The sequence below is a fragment of the Dendropsophus ebraccatus genome, chromosome 3 (assembly GCF_027789765.1).
Source record: "Dendropsophus ebraccatus isolate aDenEbr1 chromosome 3, aDenEbr1.pat, whole genome shotgun sequence".
Classification (NCBI taxonomy): domain Eukaryota; kingdom Metazoa; phylum Chordata; class Amphibia; order Anura; family Hylidae; genus Dendropsophus; species Dendropsophus ebraccatus.
This window is the reverse complement of record NC_091456.1, coordinates 36,596,919-36,623,758: the sequence shown is the minus strand read 5'-3', so window position 1 is coordinate 36,623,758 and position 26,840 is coordinate 36,596,919. Positions and strand designations below refer to the sequence as shown.

General features: G+C 41.7%; 1 protein-coding gene across 1 annotated transcript in view; it reads left to right on the top strand.

Annotated features, from left to right (window-relative positions):
• Window positions 1–26,840, top strand: part of MED13L (mediator complex subunit 13L) — a 101,454-nt gene that overhangs the window by 54,788 nt on the left and 19,826 nt on the right. Inside the window, exons 3-16 of the mRNA XM_069961420.1 lie at window positions 8,693–8,777; window positions 9,229–9,312; window positions 13,170–13,315; window positions 13,937–14,131; window positions 15,264–15,452; window positions 19,254–19,419; window positions 21,025–21,123; window positions 22,296–23,018; window positions 23,544–23,766; window positions 24,356–24,458; window positions 24,852–24,961; window positions 25,741–25,840; window positions 25,992–26,212; window positions 26,565–26,770. Coding sequence (XP_069817521.1) covers window positions 8,693–8,777; window positions 9,229–9,312; window positions 13,170–13,315; window positions 13,937–14,131; window positions 15,264–15,452; window positions 19,254–19,419; window positions 21,025–21,123; window positions 22,296–23,018; window positions 23,544–23,766; window positions 24,356–24,458; window positions 24,852–24,961; window positions 25,741–25,840; window positions 25,992–26,212; window positions 26,565–26,770 — 2,650 coding nt within the window. The remainder of the gene's footprint in view (window positions 1–8,692; window positions 8,778–9,228; window positions 9,313–13,169; window positions 13,316–13,936; window positions 14,132–15,263; window positions 15,453–19,253; window positions 19,420–21,024; window positions 21,124–22,295; window positions 23,019–23,543; window positions 23,767–24,355; window positions 24,459–24,851; window positions 24,962–25,740; window positions 25,841–25,991; window positions 26,213–26,564; window positions 26,771–26,840) is intronic.

Below are 26,840 nucleotides of genomic sequence, written 5' to 3'. Positions count from 1 at the left end.
TTTCTGTGGTACCTGTCAAAGTCACATCCACATGATCCAGAAGCAGAGTTAAGCTGGCACTACAAGTACAATCTGCTGCCGTTCACATGAACCCGGCTGATCACGTCATGACTCTGTTGCCAATTCACTGGTTGGTAGTAACCATTGTGTATCCGGATCGCTTCTCAAGACCTGCAGTTTTAGGCCCCTTTTACACGTCAGGTAGATTTCGGGACCCATAGGATTCTATTGGCAACGGGTTTTTGTGCAGGAAAAGGTGTGTCCACAATTCCGGCCTGGATGCCCTATAGAACCCTATAGGGGCGTTAACAATTCTGGACAGCTCTGGATGTACATGCAGAATCTGTCCAGAATTCTAGATGCATAGCATAGCTAGCACCCGGGCAAGTGTAGGCAGCGCATACAGTTAAAGGGAAGCTAGGGGGAAGAAGAATCTAACCTGCTGATACCTCCCTATTTCGCAGGAGCCGCCGAGGATGAAGGCAAGTCTCTTACCTTCATCCTTGTCGCCGTATGGAGCACTGGGGCAGTACTTCTAACAGTCTTAGCGAACTGAGGAGTAAACTACTAAGTGCACAGGAACGACGCTGAGGATGGAGGTAAGAGACATAGCCTCATCCTCAGTGCCTCCTCAACAATAGGGAGCTAATAGCAGATTTGTCTAAACGTCTGATAGTTCACCTTTAAATGCAGCGCTGTGAATGACCAGGCAGGAAGCCATTGGCTCCTCGGCCCTGTCAATCAAACTTGTGGCCAAAGGCAGCATTATCCTCCTGGAAGACTTCCTCTTCAGTGTTTCCTGAACATAAAAACATGTCATGGACCTACTTTTTATTTCCTGCCTATTTTATGTCAACCTTTGACAGGTATCATAGTCTGATAACAAGTCTAGCTTATAGACTTGCTCTTGTGCAGGATTCCCAGTACTTAGGAAGGTGTTGTACTGGGGTCTCGGGGGAATCCGATGGTGACCTCTCCAGATTGTACTTTGCATTTTTGCTAGCGTTTTAGTTTGTGCTTTCACTTTCTCTTTGCTTGTATTTAGACACATTGCAGAGTGTACTTTCTTCCCTATAGACCAGTCTTTTGTTGGATGAAGGGAGGAGACCCGATCAGATCATGTGAATAGCATTTAATAGCTCAGCAGGCTCTAGAAGGAGTACATGATGTGATATGAGCGGGTTTTTGGTGCCTTGCGGGGTAGTATGCTCTCACTGCTCCCTATAGAACATTGTGTGCAATCTGCTTTGAATATGTAATCTAGCTTTCACTCTGGTATCATCGCCTTAGGAAAGCCCTCTCTTCTATTAGACGTGTGCACAGCAGAGGCATTGTAGAATTGTGATCACAACGTCTGAGCTTCTGTACGTGCCAAGTGGTGAACTCATAGATTTTCTAGGCAGCATGACCCTAAATGAGCCTCCTGGAAGCTGGTGTAGTAAAATGACCCATTTGTCACACCTTGACTGCCGGCTGTGGGCAAGATGTAATAGAGTATAATGATGTGGATTTTGTTGTGATCACTGACCTGAATTCCAAGACACTCCTCCCAGTGGTGTATTCAATCACGTACAATTGTTGTGTCCGGACCCTGGCTCACTGGTTGTTTTCTATCAGGTTTTTTTTTTTTTTTTTTTTTTTTTCTCCTTCAAGTGTTAATCTTGCAGTGTTTGGTGCTGTAGTGATAGATGTGTCTTCATAAAATCTGCTCCGTGTTGAACTCAGTGCCCTCTTCTGGCAACTTTAAATGAATGCAAAGAAAAGGCGTTTCATCCTATGTGTGTTATAAGCTTTTTATGTTTTACTTTAGGATTTTTTTTTTCTTTTTAGTGACATACCTCAAAGCAGCAAACTAAGGGCAGATGAACACACTAGACTTGGTTACGAGGTTGTAGTATTCAGGTTTTAGATGAGATTGTGAGCAGGTCTATATTTAAAGGGGTTATCCAGTGCGACAGAAACATGACCACTTTCTTTCAGAGACAGCGCCGCTCTTGTCTCCAGTTAGGTGGGGCTTTAAAACTCTGTTCCATTGACGTAAATGGAGCTTAAAGGGGTTATCCAGTGCTACAAAAACATGGCCACTTTTGCAATGCTCTTTCCTCCACATTGGGTGGGGTTTGAAACTCCGTTCCATTGAAGTAAATGGAGCTTAATTGCAAACCACACCTTAACTGGACACAAGAGTGGTGCAAAAGTTGCCATGTTTGTGTAGTGCTAGATAATCCCTTTAAGCTCCATTCACTTCAATGGAACTGGGTTACATAACCCCATCCAAACTGGAGACAAGAGTGGCCATGTTTTTGTAGCGCTGGATTATCCCTTCAAGTCTCTCTGTATAAAAGAAGCACTTAAAGTGCAGAGATTGAAGAACCTGCGATTCCACTAAGGGCCAAGCTCATATCTTGACCCTCTGTATCAATCCCATTGGGCAACAGAGAAATAATAAATAGTTTATATAAAGGATAGTCTGAGCGCTGTGGAATCTGTTGTCGCTATACAAATAAATATAATAATAATAATAGTCTGAGATCAGTAGTAAACCAAAATACACTTACAAACCTGATCAAAAATGTGTTAGATTTTTGTTTAACATAACAACCAATCACAGCTTAGCGTTCATTTCTCAATATGAAGTGTGTGACTGGTTATTTTCTGTTTGAGACGACAATCTGACAAATTTTTGTTACAGACAGGTGAATAAATCTCAGCCAAAGAGCTGGAGCGTCTCTGGGTCTGCAGGCAAACTAAAGGAGGATCTGTTATTAGGAGAGGTGTGACCTTTAGGCATTATGATAGTGTGTTGGTGGATGAAATTGGTGCCCAAATGGCAGTAAATGGAGATAGTGTAGTTAAAAGCAATAATGTTGAGGACCTTACACAGACATCTTTAAAACATCTTGTAAAGTCATCAAGCAGAGGAGAGAACATTCTAGATTTAATATTAGGGATTGGGATTTAATGGCTGTAAACTACTACTAGATTCTAATAGGGCAGGGCACAGGGAACGTCCATACTGTTTTTTTTAGAAGTCCGCTGTGCAATTACTGATAACATTTTCCTCATGTTAAAATGAGGCGATTTGGTGACGGTTTTTAACATTCATAAGGAGGCATGCTGCAGGAGCCGGCGGCAGGTAGAGCGATGCACTGAAGTTATGGGACTGCTCCTAGTGCACCAAACTGCTCATTTACATATTAGGAAAAGTTATGGTGCGTTTACACAGACAGATTTATCTGACAGATCTTTAAAGCCAAAGCCAGGAACAGACTATAAACAGGGATCAGGTCATAAAAGAGAGACTGGGATCTATCCTCTTTTTAAATCCATTCCTGGCTTTGGCTTCCAAAATCTGTCAGATAAATGTTTCTGTGTAAACGCACCCAAAGGGTACAAACACACACGGCTTATACGCTGCGTATTTACTGCTGCGATACGCAGCAGATACGCAGCAGATTAGATCTAAATAACTGAACACAGCATCAAATCTGCTGCGTATCTGCTGTGTGTGTTTGTACCCTAAGGGTATAAACCCACACACCGTATATGCAGCAGATATGCAACAAATACGCAGCAGATTTGTTGGTACAGATTTGATGCTGTGTTCAGTTATTTAGATCTAATCTGCTGCGATCTTGCTGCGAGTTTGCTGCGAGTTTGCTGCGTATCGCAGCAGTAAATACGCTGCATATACGGTGTGTGGGTTTATACCCTAAGGGTACAAACCCACACACCGTATACGCAGCAGATACGCAACAAATACGCAACAAATACGCAGCAGATTTGATGCTGTGTTCAGTTATTTAGATCTAATCTGCTGCGTATTTGCTGTGTGTTTGCTGCGTAGCAGTAAATACGCTGCGTATACGGTGTGTGGGTTTATACCCTTAGACTTATGAGTGGTGGTGGCAAGTCCACTTAACACTATCAGTAGTAAATTTAGCGGACCTTCAAAATAAAAGCATGGCCACATTCCCTAGTTAAAGGAGAACTCCAGACTGGGGTGATTTTTGGCAGAGTGCTGGGAAGGGGGAGGATGAAAAAAAGTAATATGCTGTCACTTCGCCCGACTCCAGCACTAGTGTCGGTATCCTGCAGCTCCAGTCCTCTGGTCCTGGCCGCCTCTGGGTCTGAGTGGGGACCTGGGATGTGAGGTGATAGGCCCCCTCAGCCAGTCAGCAGCCAAGGCGAGACCCCAGTATACAAAGCCTAAAAATAAGCTGAGATCAGGAGATCTAGCCGAGGAGAGGGTCACAGCCGCAGCAGCATCCACTCCCCGGCTGTATCTCCTATTCGTCCTAATTCAGCCAGTGTAATGGTGCGTTTACACAGGCAGATTTATCTGACAGATTTTGCAAGCCAAAACCAGGAATGGATTTGAAAAGAGGAGAAATCTCAGCCTTTCCTTTATGACCCGTTCCCTGTTTATGGTCTGTGCCTGGCTTTGGCTTCCAAAATCTGTCAGCTAAATCTGCCTGTGTAAACGCACCATTACTCTATGCGGCTTTCTCACCAGCTATATCTCCCGATCACAATGGGTCTCAGCAGTGACACCCACTGCGATCAGTAACTTTTGACATGCATGATAAAAACTCAGAAGTTATTTTTAATGACTGCGAATAAGTAGATGGTAAAATGGAAAGTTTGAAAAAAAAAAAAAAAAATTTCCTTTAAAGGGGTTGTCCGGCGATAAAAAATTATTCACAGAATAACACATTACAAAGTTATACAACTTTGTAATGTATGTTATGTCTGTGAATGGCCCCCTTCCCCGTGTCCCACCACCCCCCACCCGTGTACCCAGAAGTGTGGTGCGCTATACATACCTGTCACGTGCCGACCACGGTCTCCGATCCTCAGCAGTGACGTCTTCTTCGGGCGGCCAGCGGATCTTCCCGAGTGCTGGCCGCCCTCTGCAGCGTCATCCGAAGCTCAGCCGCGATTGGCTGAGCATAACTGTGCTCAGCCAATCGTGGCTGATGACGCGGCCACGTCATCAGCTGCTCAGCTGCGATTGGCTGAGCACAGTTATGCTCAGCCAATCGCGGCTGAGCTTCGGATGACGCTGCAGAGGGCGGCCAGCACTCTGGAAGATCCGCTGGCCGCCCGAAGAAGACGTCACTGCTGAGGATCGGAGACCGTGGTCGGCACGTGACAGGTATGTATAGCGCACCACACTTCCGGGTACACGGGTGGGGGGTGGTGGGACACGGGGAAGGGGGCCATTCACATACATAACATACATTACAAAGTTGTATAACTTTGTAATGTGTGTTATTCTGTGAATAATTTTTTATCGCCGGACAACCCCTTTAAGTTTCTTTGGGGTCACTAAACATGTGGAGGTCGGTGCTTGGCAGTCTTCAGCTGGATGTACATTTGGAGTGTGATCCATTTATTTTGGGGATAGTTTGTTGATAACCTATTTAATAAACTATACTTTGCTTATGGTCTTTTTTATATTTTTATTTTTTGTGTATTTTATATAGACAGACTTATAACGTTTTTTACAGAATCAAGAGAAAGTAGTGCATAGGCGAGTGCCGAGGGGGCTGTGGTGGCCGGTATAGGTATGTCCTGGGGAGGAAGGAGAGAAGTGTATTCTAAGGTCTTCTCCCCTGACCTTACTTTCCTCTGTGTGGCTGGCTATAAGATTATTGATCCGCTGGAGCCGCCTGACGTTACCGCTAACATAATGGCTGTATGATGTGGGATGGAGCCCTGTAATGGAGGTTATAGTCACTGTCAGCCTTTATGTATTAGGCTGCATTCACACGTTGGGTTTTTATCCAAAACCAGGAGTGGAAGTGACGAGAGTAAAGCTATAATGGGAATATTTCCTGTGTCTTGGACCTTCTCCTGGTTATAGCTGAAAATCCCGCCAGAATGCTAGATGTGAAGCAGCCTTCTATGTATTGGCCTATATAGCTTTACACATAACTATACAAGAAGTATTTGTAATGTAGACAGAAGCAGTGAATGAGGTTTCTTCTTTGCTGCCAGTTGGTTGTGCTGTCATCCGTCATACATACAGACAAGAGTGCAGGCAGGCCTCCTTGCTTCTCTCCCCTCACCCCTCCCTTCTCTTCCCTCCTCCCTTTTTGTGTCTTTTCTCCTGTACTTTCCTTTCTGCGTCTCTGGCCCTGCACTTCCCTCCCCCTTGTGTCTGTGAGTGATGAGGCCAGGCACCCATCCAAGTCCCCCATTAGCAGCTCCCCGCTCTGTTGTGGATGGAACATGTGCTGCAGCAGCTTCTCGCCAATTGGTTGCAGAGACACACATAAAGCACAGCAGTGCCGAGCAGGGGAGAACTACCGCCTCACGTTAACCGCTTCACTGCCGCCCTCAGCTGGAAGACCATACAAGCTGACATGTCAGGGATGAATGAAGTGTTTTGGGTGGAAACATCACCACATTCTTTCTGTTAAGTAAATAAGACTCCCAGAGCAGTGCATTGTATTCCTGCTTATCCCAGCCAGCCAGCCAGCCAGGATAGTGTGACTGCAATGCTTTCCGCTGCTGTGTGCAAAGAATAGGAAGATTTAGCGCTGACTTTGCATCTTTTGCAGCCCCAGTACATTGTAGAACCTATTTTCCAAATCTGCCTTGTTTTACCGCTGCTTATATTCTGTATGACATGCACTTTGCAGTATCGGATTCTTTGCTCTGTAAGTGATAAGTTGTAATGTTTGCTCATTTATAACGCTGGGACATGGCAGGAGGAAATCATATGTAAGAAAGCTGGCCTGTGCCGAAGAGAGTGTCATACACCTTTCAGGAGAAGCGAAATAAGCTGCAAACTCTATTGTGTCACCTGACTGGCAGAGACCTAATCTGCAAAGTGTATCGGGGCTATGACCTCATAATGATGTCATTGGATTGGCTACACCCATTTTTTTTTTTTTTTTTTTTTGGCAAGGCGCCTATGCATATTAAATAAATGAAAGAACTTTGTCCTTAGTCTTCATGGAACATCTAAGGTTTTCTATCTACATTTCCTTTACAGACCTGTTAGGGTCCATTTACACAGAAAGATTATCTGCCAAAGATTTGAAGCCAAAGCCAGAAACAGGCTATAAACAGAGATCAGGTTTTTTCAAATCCATTCCTTGCTTTGGCAGATAATCTGTCAGATAATCTTTCTGTGTAAATGGACCCTTAAGCCCCTATTCCACAATTCCACAGGCCGACTGGAGGAGCAAACGAGTGCTTGTTCCCCGCTCACTGCCGCTGGGTGGGGGTGGGGGGGGGGGCAGTGCTGCTGCTAGAATCTCCACTGATCAGGAGTATAATGTGATGACATAGTTTATAGTTTCAGTATTTTGTTTTAGATGTATCATCCATCCTAGGTTTACATAAGTCTCAATAAAAGGGGCTTTCTAGATTTGTTTAAGTAGCATGCATTGTGTAAAAGTTATGCAACTTTGTAATTACATAAGGTTTCAATTTACTGTGGTGGCCCATGTCCTGCTGATACCTGCCGTATATTTGTGCCTCTGGAAATAATCACCATTATTGACATTCACCAAAATTAGTGTATTTTCCCCTATTGAGCTTATTTAAGGCCAGACTGGTCCAACAGTGGAACTGGAACTCTTACAGTTTTAGACTATGTTCACACACAGTATTTTTGCTCAGTATTTTGCAACCAAAACCAGGAGTGGAGTGAAAACACAGGCTATGTTCACAATCCGTTGAAATTAAGTGGATGGCTGTCATTTTATGGCACATAATTACCGTTATTTTAAAACAACGGCCATTGTTTTAAAATAATTTCAGTTATTTGCCAGTAAATGACAGCCATCCACTAAATTTCAACAGTGTGTGAACATAGCCTTTGTGTGTTCAGTCCACTCCTGGTTTTGGTTGCAAAATACTGAGCAAAAATACTGTGTGGGAACATAGCCCAAAAGTTTGATTCAGGGTCCTTTCAATGCTTAAAACAGGGCATCTATCTTAGTGGTAATTTAAAGGGGTATTCTCCACACAACTAGTGTAGTGACACTACAAGGATTTGTCGAATAAAATATTTTTGCAAAAATGTTAATTTGCCAAACTTGCCTTCTTTTCCCGATATTCTGCTCTTTCCTTCCCTTTGTTGACAGCTCCTTGTCTGTGAATGTATCTGCAGAAATACTTTGAGTCTTTTCGGTATAACTGTTAGGGCCCTATTACACCAACTGATTATCTGACAATTTTTTTTTTTAGCCAAAGCCAGGAATGGATTTAAAAAGAGGAGAAATCACAGTCTTTCCTTTATTACCTTTTCTCTGTTTATAGTCTGTTCCTGGCTTTGGCTGCAAAAACTTTCAGATCTGTTTGTGTAATAGGGCCCTCAGTTGAGAGAGGAACTACTCTTTAACAGGCTCTAACAATAGTAAGTAGTCAATAGTGTGTACTAGAGATAAGCGAATTTACAGTATTAATGAAGTGAAGCACTTTGCTCGGCAGTCGGCTGCCTTGGAACGCTTTGCTGCTCTTTCCTGGGTGCCTGGAAAAGCTGGATCCAGTCCTGGGAATCTTCTCCCAATTCGCTCATCTCTAGTGTGTACTATCAGAATTATTATTTTTATATATAGTTTGCATGGTAAAGGTATTATTTGCTACCCATATTGTACGTATATGATGCACTATGCATCAATCTGTCCTTTTTACATTCCACTAAATTGGGAATTCTGTTTTGCTTTTGCAGTGCAAGAAGAGGGGCTTTGGGACAACGGTCTATCATATGAGTGTCGGACACTACTTTTTAAGGCCATTCATAACCTACTAGAAAGGTAAGAGGTTTACGTATTGTTATATCATTGTATTGTTTGACACATTTCCCATAAACCACCTGTCACCTTGGCTTAATTCATTCAGTGCTACCTTTCCACCTGGTCACAAATACCAGAGTTTAAACTTGTTTTTAAACATTCATAAAGGATATTGCCTATGGCAAAACACCACCATTTTGGCCACATGGGGCCTTTCTCAAGCCAGATAAATAGTCCAGTTGTATCTGACTTGAGAGGTTCTACATGGCCAAAATGCTGATTTTGGTTACATCTTTTTACATCATATTTTTTTTTTCTTTCATTGTACTTGCCTTTGGAGTATGAAACCATGCGTTACTGTGGGGACAAAGTTGTTAGCCGGCTAGTCATCTTTTTTTCTAATGTTTTTCAGTTTGTGGCTTTTTACTTATGGAACAAGAAAAAAATTAACTTTTTATTTTTTTTAATCTAGGTGTTTGCTTGATAAAAGTTTTGTGCGAATTGGAAAATGGTTTGTGAAGCCCAGCGAAAGAGAGGAAAAATCTGTGTCAAAGAGGTAACTACTTTTATTCTCGTTTCTTTTATCTGGCTGCGTCTCCCAGATCTTTTCCTATGTGAGTCTTATCTAGTTTCTGAATGCCGATTCATGGTATAGGAAACGGTACTGAGTAACACCTTGGCGCCTTGGCAATTTCTCTGTAGGACAGACCTACACTTGTAAGGGTTATAATTAGAGATGTGGCAGTGGCTGCTGAAGTTGGATAAAGCCCTAAGGCTATCTGGAAAACATGGATATAGTCATTGGCTGTATCCATGTTTTCCAGACAACCTTAGAGCTTTATCCAAGTTCTGCAGCCCCAGCTAATCAAATACCGAACGTTCGGGTTCGGATCGACTCGAACCCGAACCTGGTTCGCTCATCTCTAGTTATAATAATCTTTTTGTGTCATTATAATGTGCTCTGTCCTGAAGAGCAGAACTGCCTTAGAGGGAGGGTATTGTAATGCATCTGTTTTATTTATTCATAAAATGGTGAAAAGGGGGTGATTTAAACTTCAATAGCCAAGAGTGGCACATTACAGTGCAGGGTCACAGTGTGACCTGTCTCTGTACCCCCTTAGGTATTCGGGGGACCTATGGGTACATTGTGGGTCCTTAAGGCGTTAAAGCGTTTGGCTACTCTATATACTAAAATTGTTCAGTGTGCAGTACTAGCTCCCTGTGTACCTCACAGCGCTAATATGAGACACTCCTCCTCCACACTGCGCCATCCTCGTCTGTAATGCTGAATGGTGATCCTGTCCATAAGATGGAGGAGCATGTTACCATGCCCTGCCCTCAGTGTCCATCACTGAGCTTGTATATGACTTTGGAGGACAAAGAGGGCTTTCCTCATTGTCGGCCATCTTATGGACAGACTCTGCACAGTCTGAAGGTGGGGAGTCTGATATTAGCTCTATGAGGTGCACAGGGAGCTGCTGGCAGTGAGTGCATTGAATAGACGTACTAATACTGTACACTGAGCAATTTTACTATAAAGTGGCCAACTCCTTTTAAAAATGCCTCTCGTGATGTATGTTTTCTTACTGCATGGGCATTAATGCTTTGAAATAAGTAACTTCTGTAGCCAGGCAGTAAGAACTAAGTTTGTTGCTGGATTTTTGTAATCTAAAGAAAAAGCTGCTCTCCAGGACGTTTATTCACCCACCATGGTTTGACAGAGTGCTCCTGTGGAAAATACAAATTAGCTTAAGGTGTAGGTTCAGCCCCCCAGAAGCTTTGCACCCAGATAAATGTATGGCCTTTGACAGTGCTCCTCTAGACTGCACTTCTGCAGATTTTTAAAGTGTTCCTGTTGTTGTAACTTTCAAGATGTAAATCAACAGTAGATGTGATAAAAAAGCAAGTTTGCAATTTACATAATTTTTTTTTCATTTAGTTATCATGCTTTACAACAAAGCTATACTTGTATCCAGGTCCAGTCTCCTGAAGGCAGCTTTTTAACCTTGTGCTGGTTAAAAAAAAAAGACAAAACACAGGAAGTCTCATGTTTCCCAGGTCATCTGCAATCCCTGAGAAATCAGTTATGTGATTGATGGACACATTGAGGTGTGACTCTCTGTACTGGCTGGGACTTCATGTGTTTAGTCTTTTTTTCAACCAGCACAAGACTAAAAATCTGCCTTTACTGGACCTGGATATAAGTAACTATAGCTTTGTTGTGAATCATAATAATAAATAAAAATAAAAATTATATTGAGTGTAATCTTTCTTTATATCATATCTACTGTTGATTTAGATTTTTAAAGTTATAACATATAGTAACACTTTAAGTGCATTGACCCCTGGGATTCAAGTTTGTCTCATATATAGAAAAAGCCTTTAAGAAAAAGATGCTGTCTTTGCCCATTGACTGTTGTTGTGGCAGAGGTTGGTCTGACTATACATGATTTGATGTCTATGTCATGCATTGACGCACAGGGTCTGCATTGGTGGAAAACCTGATCAGTGGACTTTTCTCTAGTAGGTCCATATGCCTATAGACAGGACTAATCTCTGAGACAACAGATATTGTTCTGTGCTTTATAAAGGAGATGTATCCCATTCCTAGCGACTACCTGCATGCTTTTGTACAGAGGTCTGTGGAAGATTGTGTGTGATACAAGGAGAAAGGGAAAACATTCCTTAAAGTGTCCCTGTCGTTTCATTTATTTGCTTATTTTTGCAGAAATCAGTAGTCCAGGCGATTTTAAGAAACTTTGTAATTGGGTTTATCAGGCAAATATTCCATTATCTGCAAATTTAAAAAGACTTTCCCCAGGTCCCCCCTCCCTCCTCTCCTTTCTGTCATTCACTGCTCATTATCAGGAAATCTCGGCTCTTTTACATCAGACATGACCCTGTCTGTTCTATGGAGAGGGGAGGGAGATTAGTTGGCAGCAGAGAACAAAGGATTACACAGCGGGAACTGTGTGAAAGGTGGTATTCAGAGGTCAGAGCGGTCAGTGCTGATGTCAGAGGAGATGTAGCTGTAAATTAACTCTGTTGTCCTGTTTTGGTGCCTCATCTCCCTCCACCCCTCCCCTCTCCATAGAGAACAATGAAGACAGGGGGGAGAGCTTCAAACTGCTTTTTCATTATAAAAATGCATTTTTCAGCTAATAAACCCAATTACAAAGTTTCTTAAAATTGCCTGGACTATTGATTTCTGCCAAAAAAATTTAAATGATAGGTACTTTTTAATGTGTCATTCTCCTTTTCCTCTAATAAAGTTATGAAGGAGTGTGACAGTGAGATATGTGGTAGCGTCCCTGCTGGGTGACATCACCCCATCAATGATGTCTATGGTGACAATCCTTATTAGATACTAAAGTGATCACAAGATCAGGTACACAGCTAGAAATAAGCCGCCCAGGTGTAAAGGTGAGGTATATAAGGCACATCCTACAGCGGAATCTCCTGACTATAATGGACGGGGGGCATTATTAGGCATTATCCTGCCCCCTGAGTGGCGCACATACACATATGGGATGACAGATGGTCCCTGGGAGGACAATAGCCGCAGTAAGGTATGCCCCGAGTGTACGGTGGTGCGCTGTGATGGTATGTGGCCCTCCTCGAGTCATGTGACCAGTCTATAAATAGAGATCTGTTCTCATTCCATAGTCTGATACTTTGCGTGTGTCTGTTTGGCCGTGCGCGAGCGCGTGTGTGTTTTCTTCCTCTGTTGTAATTATGCACAGGCTGACATGGAGACATTAGCTGTTGCTATGGCAACCCGGTTTAAGTCGACAAGTTCCTGGCATGATGTCATTAGGACAGCTTCCCCCCCCTCCCATCTATCTCCCTGCATGCAGAGAGTGACTCTGATTATTCCAGCCAATCTAGCCCCCAACTACACCATGTCTTCTCACATGCCCTTGCTGGAGTAGCACAATCCCCCCAGGGGCCGCACAAAGCACCTTCTGAGGACATGAAATCAGACATGCTCATTTTTACCATTAGGTGGATGAAGCTGCAAATAATATCTGATTTCAATGCATTAGACTGGAGTGGATCCAGGGAGAATTGTGTCTTATGAAAAAAACAAAAACAAGGTGACAATAAATGATGCTTAAAAAGCTCCGTATTCTCTGATTCTTTTCATTACCCGAAATACGTTGTTAAGAAGGAGAGGGCATTATACGGAGATCTGTGCGATTCCCCAGGGAGGTCTCACCTTTCAGATATGTATGCAGTTCTGCATAAGAATGTGAACACTGTCTTCCCATAACTGTTTACCGTTTTATCTCCAAGACTATGTAATGCCTATGAACAAGAGCAGAATAAGGCCTTGAGCCAGTCTTTATTAAGCGCCGTTTAGAGTTTGTTTAATAACGTTGGGTCCTGTCTTTTTTTTTTTTTTTTTTTTAGTGAAAACCTTTCCTGCTCCTTTACTTTCTTCCTCCATGGGGAAAGCAGTGTTTGCACAAGTGTAGAGATTGCTCAGCACCAGCCAGTGTATCTCATCAACCAGCAACATCTCCAGCTGGCGCAGACCTCCCACACGCCATGCCAAGGTAAGCACCCCAATGATTGACGCTCCGCTTTGTACATCGAAAATTACATTCTATATGGCATTGACAGGATTTTGTTTTAGGCTATGTTCACACGTTGTCAAAATGACGGCTGTTTTTTTTATTGGATGGCTGTCAATTGTACAATAACGGCCATTATTGTACAAATAACTGCTGTTTAATAAAATAACCAATCCCCCCCCCCCTGTTAAATGATGGCCGTCCAATAAAAGCGGCAATCAGTTTGACGGTATGTGAACATAGCCTTGTGCTGGGTTTTAAACTACATAATTAACCGTGTCTTACATAGCGATATGTCCTGCAGCGGTGTACACAGGTCACCATCTCACAGATTAATGCACACACTAGATTTGGTTGCTGTAATATTTGCTTTATGTTTTTTGATGAGCGAGGAACTCCCAGTTTATGGGAATAACCTATCTGAGCTGGTTATCCACTGTCTATAACCCAACAGCATATCATTATTATTTTCCAGTACCATTTTGGCCACAAGGATCTGTTGTCATTGCGTAAGGCCCTGTATTTCAGTTGACAGATTCACTGGATTATGGTATAGGTACAGATAATACTTTAATCTTATGTTTTGCTTTTTATTCTTAATAGTAATCCTGAGCCCTTATGGGTTGAGTGGAACACTTACTGGCCATGCCTACAAAACATCAGATCCCACAACCCGCAGGCTGCTGGAGGAATGGCGTCCCTTCTACCCTACAGTGCTCTCTGCAAGGAAGGAACAAAGGGAAGATCAGGAAATGCTTTATGATGATGATTTTCCGGCAGCAGTGGAAGTTATTGTGGGTAAGAAACTTTGCTTGAGGTCAGAAACATATTGATGCTTTGGAAAAGGATATAAGTTACTTGAATGATCTTGGTCTGAGGGCACATAGGAAAAAAAAAAAAAAAAGATAAGGCTGGGTTCACACAATTTTTGCAATCCGTTTTTTTGCAAAAAACTGATGAAAAACTGATGTAAATAAGGAATGCAATTGTGTGCATACATTTTTCCATTGACTTTAATCATAAAAAAAGGATCTGTTTATTTTTTAACGGACACAAAAATAAGGTTGACCTCGTTTTTGTGTATGCTAAAAAAAGGGATTCTGTTTTTATCCAGGTTTTTTTTTATCCGTTTTTTTGCAGAAAAGGTAAAAAAAAAAAAAAAAAACTATTGCTAAAACGTAGTGGGAGACTAGATCCTGCGTGCACAGACTTAACCCAAGCAGTGAGTGCTTCAACTCCCCAAGGCCTCATCCAAAAGGTCTCCCATCACTGCTGTGCATGTGTCCCCACCATCTTGCCTACACGTTGTGCTGGATGCTGTATTCCTGCAAGTTCCTTCTGATCCCTGAATTAAAGAAGCAGTTCACTAGAAGAATTTTTTGGCCCCCCCCCGGTAGCCGCTGGCATGTATACTCATGGAAGATGATCGATGTCCAGCGGCGTAGCTCCGTTCCGGTCCCGCGGTGCTGTTCAAATCCGGCGCGTGCAAACTTCCGCCGGCGCTGTGAGTCCTCTTCTCTGAGCTGTCATTATAGGCCGGAAGTCACTCGCTTCCATGCATTCTCTATGGAAGCACATGACTTCTGGCGTTCAAATAACAAGGGAGAGAAGAGGAGTCACAGCGCCGGCGGAAGTGAGCGCGCGCCAGATTTGAACGGCACCGCGGGACGGGAACATAGCTGCGCCGCGGGACATCGATCATCTTCCGTGAGTATACATGCATGAGTATACATTCCAGCTGTTGCAGGAAGCCAGCGCTAGTACCAGCAAGTTTGCAGTCACCTGCGTTTGTTATTTTTTTTATGGGAAAATATCCACGTATCTTTATGTTTCAATGCCTTCTACTGTCTGGTATTGTTAAACATACATGTAAACTTGCTGTATAAAACTTCATCACATTTTAGTTTTTTCTTTTTTCCCTGTTTCTTAGGTGGTGTTCGAATGGTTTACCCCTCAGCTTTTGTTCTCATAGCTCACAGTGACCTACCTGTTCCACCCAGCACTGTGAACACTGGGCATAGTGGCACAAGTACACAGCAAAACACAGTTTTTACTAAAGATCCCAGCCCATGTAGGATGCCCTTGACGCCACCCACGTCACCAGATCAGGCTGCCCCTGGTAAGTTTTATGTAATAGCAGTCTGGATTGTTGTATAGAATTTTTTATTTTTTTAAAGTAAGGTTTCTCAGAAAGGTAAAAATTTTATAGATATATATATATAGATATATATAGATATATATAGATATATATATAGATATATATATATATATATATATATATAGATAGATAGATAGATAGATAGATAGATAGATAGATAGATATATATATAGATATATATATATATATAGATATATATATAGATATATATATATATAGATATATATATATATATATATATATAGATATATATATGTGTGTGTGTATATATATATATGTATATAATTTTTTTTTCTTTCTTTTTTTAAGTAAGGTTTCTCAGAAAGGTAAAGATTTTTTTATATACATACACTACCATTCAAAAGTTTGGGGTCACCCAAACAATTTTGTGTTTTCCATGAAAAGTCACACTTATTCACCACCATACGTTGTGAAATGAATAGAAAATAGAGTCAAGACATTGACAAGGTTAGAAACAATGATTTGTATTTGAAATAACATTGTTTTTACATCACACTTTGCTTTCGTCAAAGAATCCACCTTTTGCAGCAATTACAGCATTGCACACCTTTGGCATTCTAGCTATTAATCTGTTGAGGTAAGCTGGAGAAATTGCACCCCACGCTTCTAGAAGCAGCTCCCACAAGTTGGATTGGTTGGATGGGCACTTCTGGCGTACCATACGGTCAAGCTGCTCCCACAACAGCTCAATGGGGTTCAGATCTGGTGACTGCGCTGGCCACTCCATTACCTATGATAGAATACCAGCTGCTGCTTCTGCTGTAAATAGTTCTTGCACAATTTGGAGGTGTGTTTAAGGTCATTGTCCTGTTGTAGGATGAAATTGGCTCCAATCAAGCGCTGTCCACTGGGTATGGCATGGCGTTGCAGAGTGATAGCCTTCCTTATTCAGAATCCCTTTTACCCTGTACAGATCTCCCACCTTACCAGCACCAAAGCAACCCCAGACCATCACATTACCTCCACCATGCTTAACAGATGGCGTCAGGCATTCTTCCAGCATCTTTTCATTTGTTCTGCGTCTCACAAACGTTCTTCTTTGTGATCCAAACACCTCAAACTTGGATTCATCCGTCCACAACACTTTTTTCCAGTCTTCCTCTGTCCAATGTCTGTGTTCTTTTGCCCATCTTAATCTTTTTCTTTTATTGGCCAGTCTCAGATATGGCTTTTTCTTTGCCACTCTGCCCTGAAGCCCAAAATCCCGCAGCCGCCTCTTCACTGTAGATGTTGACACTGGTGTTTTGCGGGTACTATTTAATGAAGATGCCAGTTGGGGACCTGTGAGGCGTCTGTTTCTTAAACTAGAGACTCTAATGTGCTTATCTTCCTGCTTAGTTGTGCAACGCGGCCTCCCACTTCTTTTTCTACTCTGGTTAGAGCCTGTTTGTGCTGTCCTCTGAAGGGAGTAGTACACACCGTTGTAGGAAATCTTCAATTTTTTTGCAATTTCTCCCATGGAATAGCCTTCATTTCTAAGAACAAGAATAGACTGTCGAGTTTCAGCTGAAAGTTCTCTTTTTCTGGCCATTTTGAGCGTTTAATTGACCCCACAAATGTGATGCTTTAGAAACTCAAACTGCTCAAAGGAAGGTCAGTTTTGTAGCTTCTGTAACGAGCTAGACTGTTTTCAGATGTGTGAACATGATTGCACAAGGGTTTTCTAATCATCAATTAGCCTTCTGAGCCAATGAGCAAACACATTGTACCATTAGAACACTGGAGTGATAGTTGCTGGAAATGGGCCTTTATACACCTATGTAGATATTGCATCAAAAACCAGACATTTGCAGCTAGAATAGTCATTTACCACATTAGCAATGTATAGAGTGTTTTTGTTTAAAGTTAGGAGTAGTTTAAAGTTATCTTCATTGAAAAGTACAGTGCTTTTCCTTCAAAAATAAGGACATTTCAATGTGACCCCAAACTTTTGAACGGTTGTGTATATATAAACATGGTTATGCTTATTGATTATTTTGCTCGATTTGTATGGGAGTCTTAATCGTATATTATGATGTACTTAAGTATTGATGTTCGTGCTGCAGTGTTGTAACATTGTACATGTGCAACAATCTGGTCCAAGTTTTGAAGTTTGCTTTGTTATTTAGTTATGTACTTTACCTTTGAAACACAGGAAGATTAGGAGCTGCGGTTTCTTAAACATTGTTTGAGAACAACTTGTTCTCAGAGTAGGAATTCAAGGCATTAGATATTTAACAATCTGTTGGCGCCCTCTTGTGTCCAATTCAGAAAATTGCAGCTACATTCTTAATTCTGGGGGAAAAGGGTTTTCCCTGTTGGAGAACCCCCTATTTATGTACTGTTCCTCCTGTGGTGAGCAGAACTAGAGGAAGTTGGGCTGTTTAATTGTTGTCAGAGGTTAGCACTCGTCCCCTTTCAGTTTTAATACTCATTTAGTTATTTATATTCACATTCTAACAATTTGAATAGAAAAACCCAATAGGAATAACATGATTGTGCCATTATGTTTTTTTTTGGTTTTTTTTAATAGAGCATAATGAATAGTTATATATTTTAAACAATAGTTTATAATTGTGTGTTGTGTTCACTAGCAACAGAAATGTGTTTGAAAACCTAGGAAGCTAGGTCTTTTGAATGTGTTGTTAAAATTGTTTGTGCTGCTACTACTATTGTATTCACAGAAATTATTGACCTGTTTGTATATAGAGTGTGACAAACCTAATGGCATCATAATGATGCCAGGAGTTCTGTGATTCAGGTCTGTAGCACATCTAATCTTCTGTGCACAGTCTGTAATCATGTAATGTGTGACTGCCCCCTTAGAGTTGGGTTCCTTGGGCTGTGGCCACAGTCTCCTGTGCAGACACTGTTCTGCAGTGCTGAATTCTGTACATTTCTGCACGTTAAAGCTCTGACCTGTTCAGACACTGTCATCTGAAGGTGTCCTGGATCAGGGCGGTTTGCTTGCGGATTTCACAGATGCTTGATGATTTAGAGTTCAGTAGAATTTGGAGGCCAAGTCAACACCTTGAACTCTCTGCTTTTTGTCATGTTCCTTAAAGGGAAGCAATCGGCACAATTTTGCTGATAAGGTTTACCGCTGCACAAATCCCTGAAGCTACCAGACACAGCTATGGCAGTAGCGTTACAGCAAGGAAAAAGTAGTTTTACTGCGCCACGCGAGGGAGGGAGAAGGGCGGCAACTAGTCATCTGGGTGGGGAGCCGCCTGCTGTGACTAGTCAGAGCGCTGTCTGTTGGCGTGCAGTGCAAGGATGATTGACAAGCAGACTGGTTAGTGGCCTGTCAATCATCCCCCGCACTGACCTCTGACAGGCAGAGAGCTGTGACTAGATCACTGAATGAATGTGACGTAGTGCATGGGTATAAATAGGTTCCAATAGTAACATTCATATAGACACAACTGTGTCCTGTATATACTACTATGTTATTAACCTATATAAAGTTAGTAGCTTAGTGGTATATACGGATGCAGTTGTGTCTATATGAACGGCACCATCGGAACCTATTTAAGCGTATATACCCAGGCACTATGTCGCATTCGTTCAGTGATATGGGCTCAGAACAGGAGTGTATACTATTTTTACACTTAGTCACTTGCTGCCTTATATATCCCAACCCTTCACAGGTTTCACTGTGTGTTTGTGTGTATATATTTATATGCTATATCAGTTTTATAGTGCTTAAATGTTACAGCGGTTAAGTTGGTGTATTAAGGAAATGTTATTTTAAAATTACAGGAGACATCAGGTCTGTAACGGCAAGTGGCAATAGCCAGTCAACTGGAGACTGTGTTGGCCATTTGAGGCACAGCCCTAAACGTGGGGGGAGAAGTTATATGAAGTTGCGGAGTCATTTGGCACAGAGAGCTTGGAGGGAGTGCATTCTTAACAGAAGTCCATCAAAGTAAGTAACTATCCACATTAAGATCAGCCATTTGAAGGGGCATTCCTAGATTGTAAAAATGGCTTTCTGGTATGTCTGTTGCTGCCAAAGGAGCTTGGGAAGCCAAAAAATAGCCAAAGTGTTTGGAGTTAGGCAATTTACGTAACTCCCATTGACTTTAAAAGGAGTTGCTCAAATGTCATCCCACAAGCTTCACTGTTTAGCTTCAGGAGTTCCGTAAACAATGTAGCTCAGGGGGCTATACTGTTTGCACAACTACCATTAAAGTCAACAGAAGTTACACAAACTGCTCTTACTGTGCCTTTATCTGTTTTTTTTCCTTCCCACCAACCTCAACTGGGTGCAAATGGCCAGTGGGCTAGGGAGCCGTCCCTACAAGTTCAAAATAATTCTTTAAACTAGAAACATAGAAGATTGTCAGCACAAATATATCTTCTGGTTCATCCAGTCTGCACATTATTTCTAACTTCATCCTAGGATAGGCATATGTTCATCCTAAATGCTTACACAGACTTATTGTGTGTTTACTATCCACATCTGCTGAAAGTTTTGTCCTGGCATCTACTACTATTTTAGTAAAATAGCGTTTTCTCAATTGGTTCTGATCTGCTGCCATTAGATTGTGCCATCTTGTTTACAATTAGTATCTCCATAAAGACTCTGATAAACACCTTTTGGGAACATTTTCCTTTCATGGAAATGCATTTGTTTTGTGATTTGTAAAAATTTTCTAATGTTCTTTAAAAGTTAAAGGGAAAGTCGGGGCAAAATAATTTTAACAAATATTATTGCCCAACAAAAGTTATGAAAATTACTAATAGACTCTTATGGACCTGTAGTGCATTTTCTCTGCACTTACTACAGCATGGCGCGTTCAGGTCTCTGTAAAGTTAGTGATGTCACGTCACATAAACTGCCGACACCTGCTGCTCCAGTCTGTCCCACCACTGCAGCAGGTGTCGGCAGTTTGACGTGACATCACCAACTTTACATAGACCTGAACACGCCATGCTGCAGTAAGTGCACCTATAGTGCATTTCCCATAAGAGTCTATTAGTAATTTTCATAACTTTTGTTGGGCAATAACATATGTTAAAATTATGTTATGTTTCTATGGATCAGTGTACATGGCAAGGTGAAATAGTCTGTTTACAGTAAAATACCTTAAGTTCTCCTCTGCCATCTGCCACCTTCTGAGTAGCTAGCTAAGCACAATCGAACATACGATTTGCTTTCCCCACCACGTAGCTGCACTGGTGACTCATTTTGTGGCTGTCGGAAATCACTACCCCTATATCCTTCTCTTCTAAAGTCTTTGCTAACACAGAATTACTGATACAAACCTCAGACAGAGCATTCCTTTTCCTCAAGTGCATTATTTTATAACTAGAATAATTGAACTGCAGTTTGTTTCACCATTTCCAGGGAAAATATGTCCCCTCAATCTAGCCTGTTACACAATTTTGTGTCATTGTTTAACCTTGTCTACAAAATCTTTTCCTATGTCAATTGCTAACATATTAAAGAGAATATGATTCAAGACAGCACATTATGATAGATCCTCAGCTTATTTTCAAAACATTTCACCAGTGTTTTCTCTTTAAGGTCAAATATGCCCAACCAGCAAGAAGAAGAAGTGACTATTAACAGAACACCTTGGGACTTTGTGGATCCTGCCCAGAGAGTCAATTGTTCATGTTCCAGGTGAGCCATAGACCCGACTAGCGTGTCTAATACTTTCTAGTTATAATACATCTTGTTCTATTTCTGACTTACTAGAATAGACTCCAGTTACATGTACAGTGCCACTTACAAGTACAGTGTCTGGTGGCTCTAGTGTTTTGGAGCAAACATACACCTTTCTACTACAACCATTAAAGTGAATCTGTCATTTGCAATTCATGTTTCTAACTACTAACACTGTTAGATAGGTGTCAAGGAGACACTTATCGTATCTGTACTGGAGCATGTTTTCTATGTTCTGGAATCGGTGTCATAGAGGTGTTCCCAAGCCCCTGAAGTGCTGACTGCTGTAACACATTCCCCTCTAAAACCCATACCACCTTGATGATTGAAAATCAGCTGGAAGATAGGCCATCCCTGTTAAAGGGGTTATCCAGGCTTAGAAAGACGTGGTTGCTTTTTTCCATAAACAGCACCTCTCCTGTCCTTAGTTTGGATGAGGTTTTGCAGTTCTGTTCTATTGAAGTGAATGGAGCTGAATTGTAATATTACACACAACCTGAGGACAAGAGTGGGGCTTTTCTTGCAAGAAAATAGCAGTGCCTTTTCTGATTCTGGATAACTTCTTTAAGCAGGGATAGGGTTGTGGGGTAGGGGATGAGGAGTCATTTCTGCTTTCAGCACTTTAGAGGATGTCTTTGTCTCTTTGCACTAGAGAATTAAAACCTAACATATTTATCCTTGCTTTATCAGCTCTAACAGTGTCACCTATTTGGAACTTAAGTTATAGTGGACAGATTCAAGTACTGTTTTACCTATGTGTAAATATCATATGATGGCCGGAGTTGCCCCCTAATGTAATTCAAAACCATTAAAGAACACTGATCATGCTGTGTAATCCCCCTTGTATTAAGGGAATGTGTCATCTGTGTATGTGCACTTACAGTAAGCCATGTCATATTGTCATTTTATAGTTAAGTACGGAGAGAAGTATGATGTAACTGTGTATGTAACTGTGAGGTGTCAGGAAATATCCAAACAGTGTAAAAACCTTATTTACAGCTGCCAGGTAAACTACCTAAATATTACAGCATTATTAGGCTTTGTCTCAGGTACTATACATTTGTTTATGTGTAATGGCTGTCAGGAGGCAATACTATCATCTTGTATGCCATGTGTACCTCTTTCTACAGGCACAGGTTGTCCAAACAGCGTGGTGCACAAAGTGCAGCTCGTCCTCCCTCTGTTTCCCAGGCTTGTGTAGGCGGAAACCCTTCTTCCAACAACTCTTCCCTACAGCCTTCTGCATCTTCCAAGCACAAACCTAATGATCGCCAAGAAAAGGCAGATAAACTGCAGAAAAAGGCCACAACTCCATTCCATCATCGACCATCTCCAACCCAGAGTGAACAATGCATGACACAGGAACAAACTGTGCAGCAACGCCAAGGAACAGAGCCTGCAGCTGGAACAACCACCACTACCACAAACAGACAATTCTCCACCATTGCACCTGCAGGGGAACTAGATCAACTATTGCCAGTACCTCCCGCAGACTCCCCACATTCACCCGCCTCCCCAATGCCCCCTACTCTTAGCCCACAGCCTCCGCAACAAGAAGTTGAAATTCCTGATCAGGAAGTGGCAGTCTCAAATCTTTATCCTAATGGTTTGGAAATGCAACCACTTGATGACAGGACGATAATGGCGGCTAACCTTGGCCTGCCTTTGATGACAGAAATGAGTGAGACCAGTCTGTACTGTGCTGGCCTTCCCCAGAATCGGGACACTGAGGACAGCTGGCATGGTTACAAACTCCCAGCTATTGGCAGTCAAGACTTTAGGCCACCAGAAATCCAGGGAGAGTGGTACGAGGCTAAGCAGGAGGTGGGATCTGAGAGCACTGCACTTAAAAGGTAAGACATGGCGTCGGCTTTTTACTGGAAAAAGGTTACTTGCCTGTTTGTTTTGAGCCTATGTTGGGGGTATTACGATGACGTATATCTCTGGTGTGTTGAGCCCCAGCATGTGGCAAAAGATTGTTCATTTAGCATACAATGAACTGGTTTGTGTTAGCATACTTTTTAAATTACACTAAAAGTGTACTTTATGATGCGTTAAAAGACCCAATAAAATATCTAGAAGTACAGCACTGTATACTTTTTTACAATAGAGATCCATTTTCTTGCATCTCAATCTATATGTAGATGGTCAAATACTTTGCAGCCTTCCATTGAAGGTGAGATTCTCCCAATGCGTAGCTCTAGTGTAGGTTCAAGACGAGAGGTGTACAGAGCCTTGGTTTCTACTTCCAAAGTACTGATTGATGATTTGCAGGCCTTGTCAGACATGAAGGTAAAGCTAATACTGAATGAGGGTAAATCAACACTAACAGAATGGATGCAGTTTCTTACTTTGACCATTTGTTTCCACCACTTCAGGCTCCTGTCTCAGCCCAACAAACGTTTCAAAGTCTTGGATGAGAAGCGACCGGTTATATCAGACCTTCATTATGTGAACCACCTTACCCTGCATCCATGTGAAGGCTTCGGGGACTCCACAGATCCATATACATTTGAGGATGGGGATATTAAGTATAGTTTCACCACCACAAGCAAAAAATGCAAGATGGGAGCAGAACGGGAGCCTTCTCGGAAGCAGAAGGTATTTAACAAAAAATAAAAAATAAATGTATGCATATAGTGGGACATTTATGAAACGTCCGCCCGAGGTGTACGCCAATGCAGATTTGCCCCTTCTCCCTGGCGTACGCCTGCCGTATGATCCGCTTGCCTGATGGGCGGGCTGGGGGAGCTTGGGGGGTCGTGACTAGGCGGGGAGGAGGCGTGGCCTCCTCCCGCCCCTCATTTATCATGATTTAACTTACACACACACACATATTTTAACTCCCTGTTGACTAATATTTTGGGATGATACATTAAACGCTCTATTTAAAAGGGAACCCGTCTGGAGAATTTAGGTTCTTAAACTGCCACCAGTTTGTTCTCTAGAACAGTAATAGGTTGACCGTTATGGATTACAGGTTAGTTGTCACTTGGGTCTCAAGATCCTTTGTTTTTTAAGTTTTTAGCTGATCAACTTTATTTGCTGTTTTGGTGCAAACTGAGGGGCCATAGTAAATCTAGTGGGAAGAGAAGCGAAAACCATAATGTAGGGATTTTGAAAACCCAACAGTCTTCATAAATCTGGGACAATGTGTACTGATATTGGTAACCATGTTATGTTTTTTCAGGCTGATGATGGGTTTGAGAAGGATGCATCACCTACAGAACATCCTGCGCCAGTGCCTGATGGGAAAGATGCCATGTCCATTTTTAGCCCCATGTCAAAGTCAGGTAGATATTTTGATATCATTTAGAGGGTATGGTGGGTATCGAGGAAGATTTAACAACATTAATCTACATCATACATTCTCTTCCTTTTTTATATAATATAAATTTATTTTTCTCTTATTACTATTTTAAAAAGTGACTTTTAAGGAATGTTTGCTGTAGTGCTGGGGCCGCATAGTAATTTGTCCTTTTTCTTACCGAACCACACTCCCCCAGGGTCCTCTTGTGGGGTCTTCTGTTCCCACACTGTCTCAACATGGTGAGGTAAGAAAAGGACGTCTATTATTTTCTATGCAGCCCCAACATCATTGCAGACATTTTTCAAATGGCCGGATAACCCCTTTAAAATACCTTAACACCTATTATATAACATTCTCTTTCTCTTTGGCTTTACAGACCCACGGCAGGACCGCGGGGTGGCAGCTAGCCTCACACAGGTCACCGATCTGGCTCCGTCTCTCAATGACCTGGACAACATATTTGATAATTCTGAAGATGAGGACTTGGTATGTTTAAAATCTTTGATAACATTTTTACAACAAATATTTTGGCAGTGAAATGCGTTGGTAAGGCTAGGTTCACACTGCGTTTTCAGCATCCGTTTAACGGATCCGTTTTTTTTAACGTCCAGAAAAATAGGGTCAGCAACGTTTTTTGGTCCGTTTTGGTCCGCCAAAAAAAACGGATCCGTTTTTTTTTATAATGGAAGTCAATGGAAAAACGGATGCACACAAATGAATCCGTTTTTTGCAATCCGTTTTTCATGCGTTTTTTGCAAAAAACGGATGCGTTAAACGGATGCTGAAAACGCAGTGTGAACCTAGCCTAAGTGAAGGTGCGGTGTTACGTGTAAAATGCTCTTAGAGACAGTTTAATAGTTATGAGTGGAGATAAGTACGTTAGCATTGCGTCTGCAAGAAAAACATTGTGTTTTTATGCAACTTTTGCATTTAGAACATTATTCTAAATGTCATTATGATTAGAAAACTGAAATCCTTGGCCTTTAGAGCAAATTATTGGCTGTATGTTATGGGTGGCACCGCCTGCTGGCGGGACACTATTACGTCCTGTTGTGATAAGAACAGTGCAGTTAGGATGGTACATCCTTTGCAGGAATTGATTAATAATAATAATAATTACATTACACACACGCAGGTGATATTTGATCTGTGAACTATTTTTGTTCTTACCATATTTCAAATAGTTGTACAGTTCTGTTCAGTAAAATTTTATGTAGTATGAGACAATATCAGACAATGATACATTTTCTAAACTCTCTGTCAAGGCGGGATCTCCAGGCACCCGTGCAATGAAAGTTCCCATGGGTGGATCAGAAGATCGGAATGTTAGTAAAGATGGAAGAGCAACAGTTCCATACCTACCAAGTGAGTATAAACATTTGCACACTGTAGCTTTGTAGGCTTTAAAGCAGCAGTGTACAGCTTGGAGCTCACAGGGCATTTCTGTCTATTCCTTGGCAGGTCGGATAATCACCTTATGTCCTTCTCTAATATGTATTCCTCTTGATTTCTCTAGCAACAGCTGATCTGCAGAGGATGTTTCCAACCCCACCTTCCCTGGAGCAGCATCCCGCCTTTTCGCCAATCATGATGTACAAGGATACCATGGGCTCAGACACTGCAACAACTCTTGGTATGATGGAAAGTCCAATGGTCAATTTGGCCTCCATGCAACACGTAGAGTTCAAAATGGAAATTGAAGAAGGCCTATGCAGTCCCAAACCTGAGGAGATTAAGGTAGGCGTTCAGTTTAAATACTAAATCTGTTTCATTTGATTGTTTATAGAGTAGGGTATTTTACAGTTTTTCTCCGGGCACTGATTGACTGAGCGGGCTGTCAATCAGCCAGGACAACAATTTTGTGGGGATTGGCTACAGGTCCTTTTTAACAAGACACTTGTGGTCAGGAATTAATGACTTCTGTTAAAAGAATCATATTTGTCATCACAGAATATGAGAAGCTTTTACATTTTCTTATCAAATTTTAATAAATAAAATATATAGTAAATGTCCTGATATTTGTATATGATTGCTGGGAAAAGTCTTTATCGTACATTGACTAACAGAGATCTTTTTTCCTCCCCAATAGGATTTTTCCTTTGTGTACAGAGTCCCTTCCTATCAACCTTTTCTGGGTACCTCAATGTTTGCACCACTTAAATCATTGCCCAGTCAGTGCCTGCTGTCCTTAAAAATACCGGACGCTTGCATATATCGACCTTCCTGGGCTGCTCCTCCAAAAATTCAACACCTTCCTTTACCACCTGCTGCCCCTTTTAACAGAGATGGCTATATGTGAGTATACTGAAACCAGAAACCCTTCATTTGCAATAATTTTATTGTGCATTTTAGTAAGTACACCACT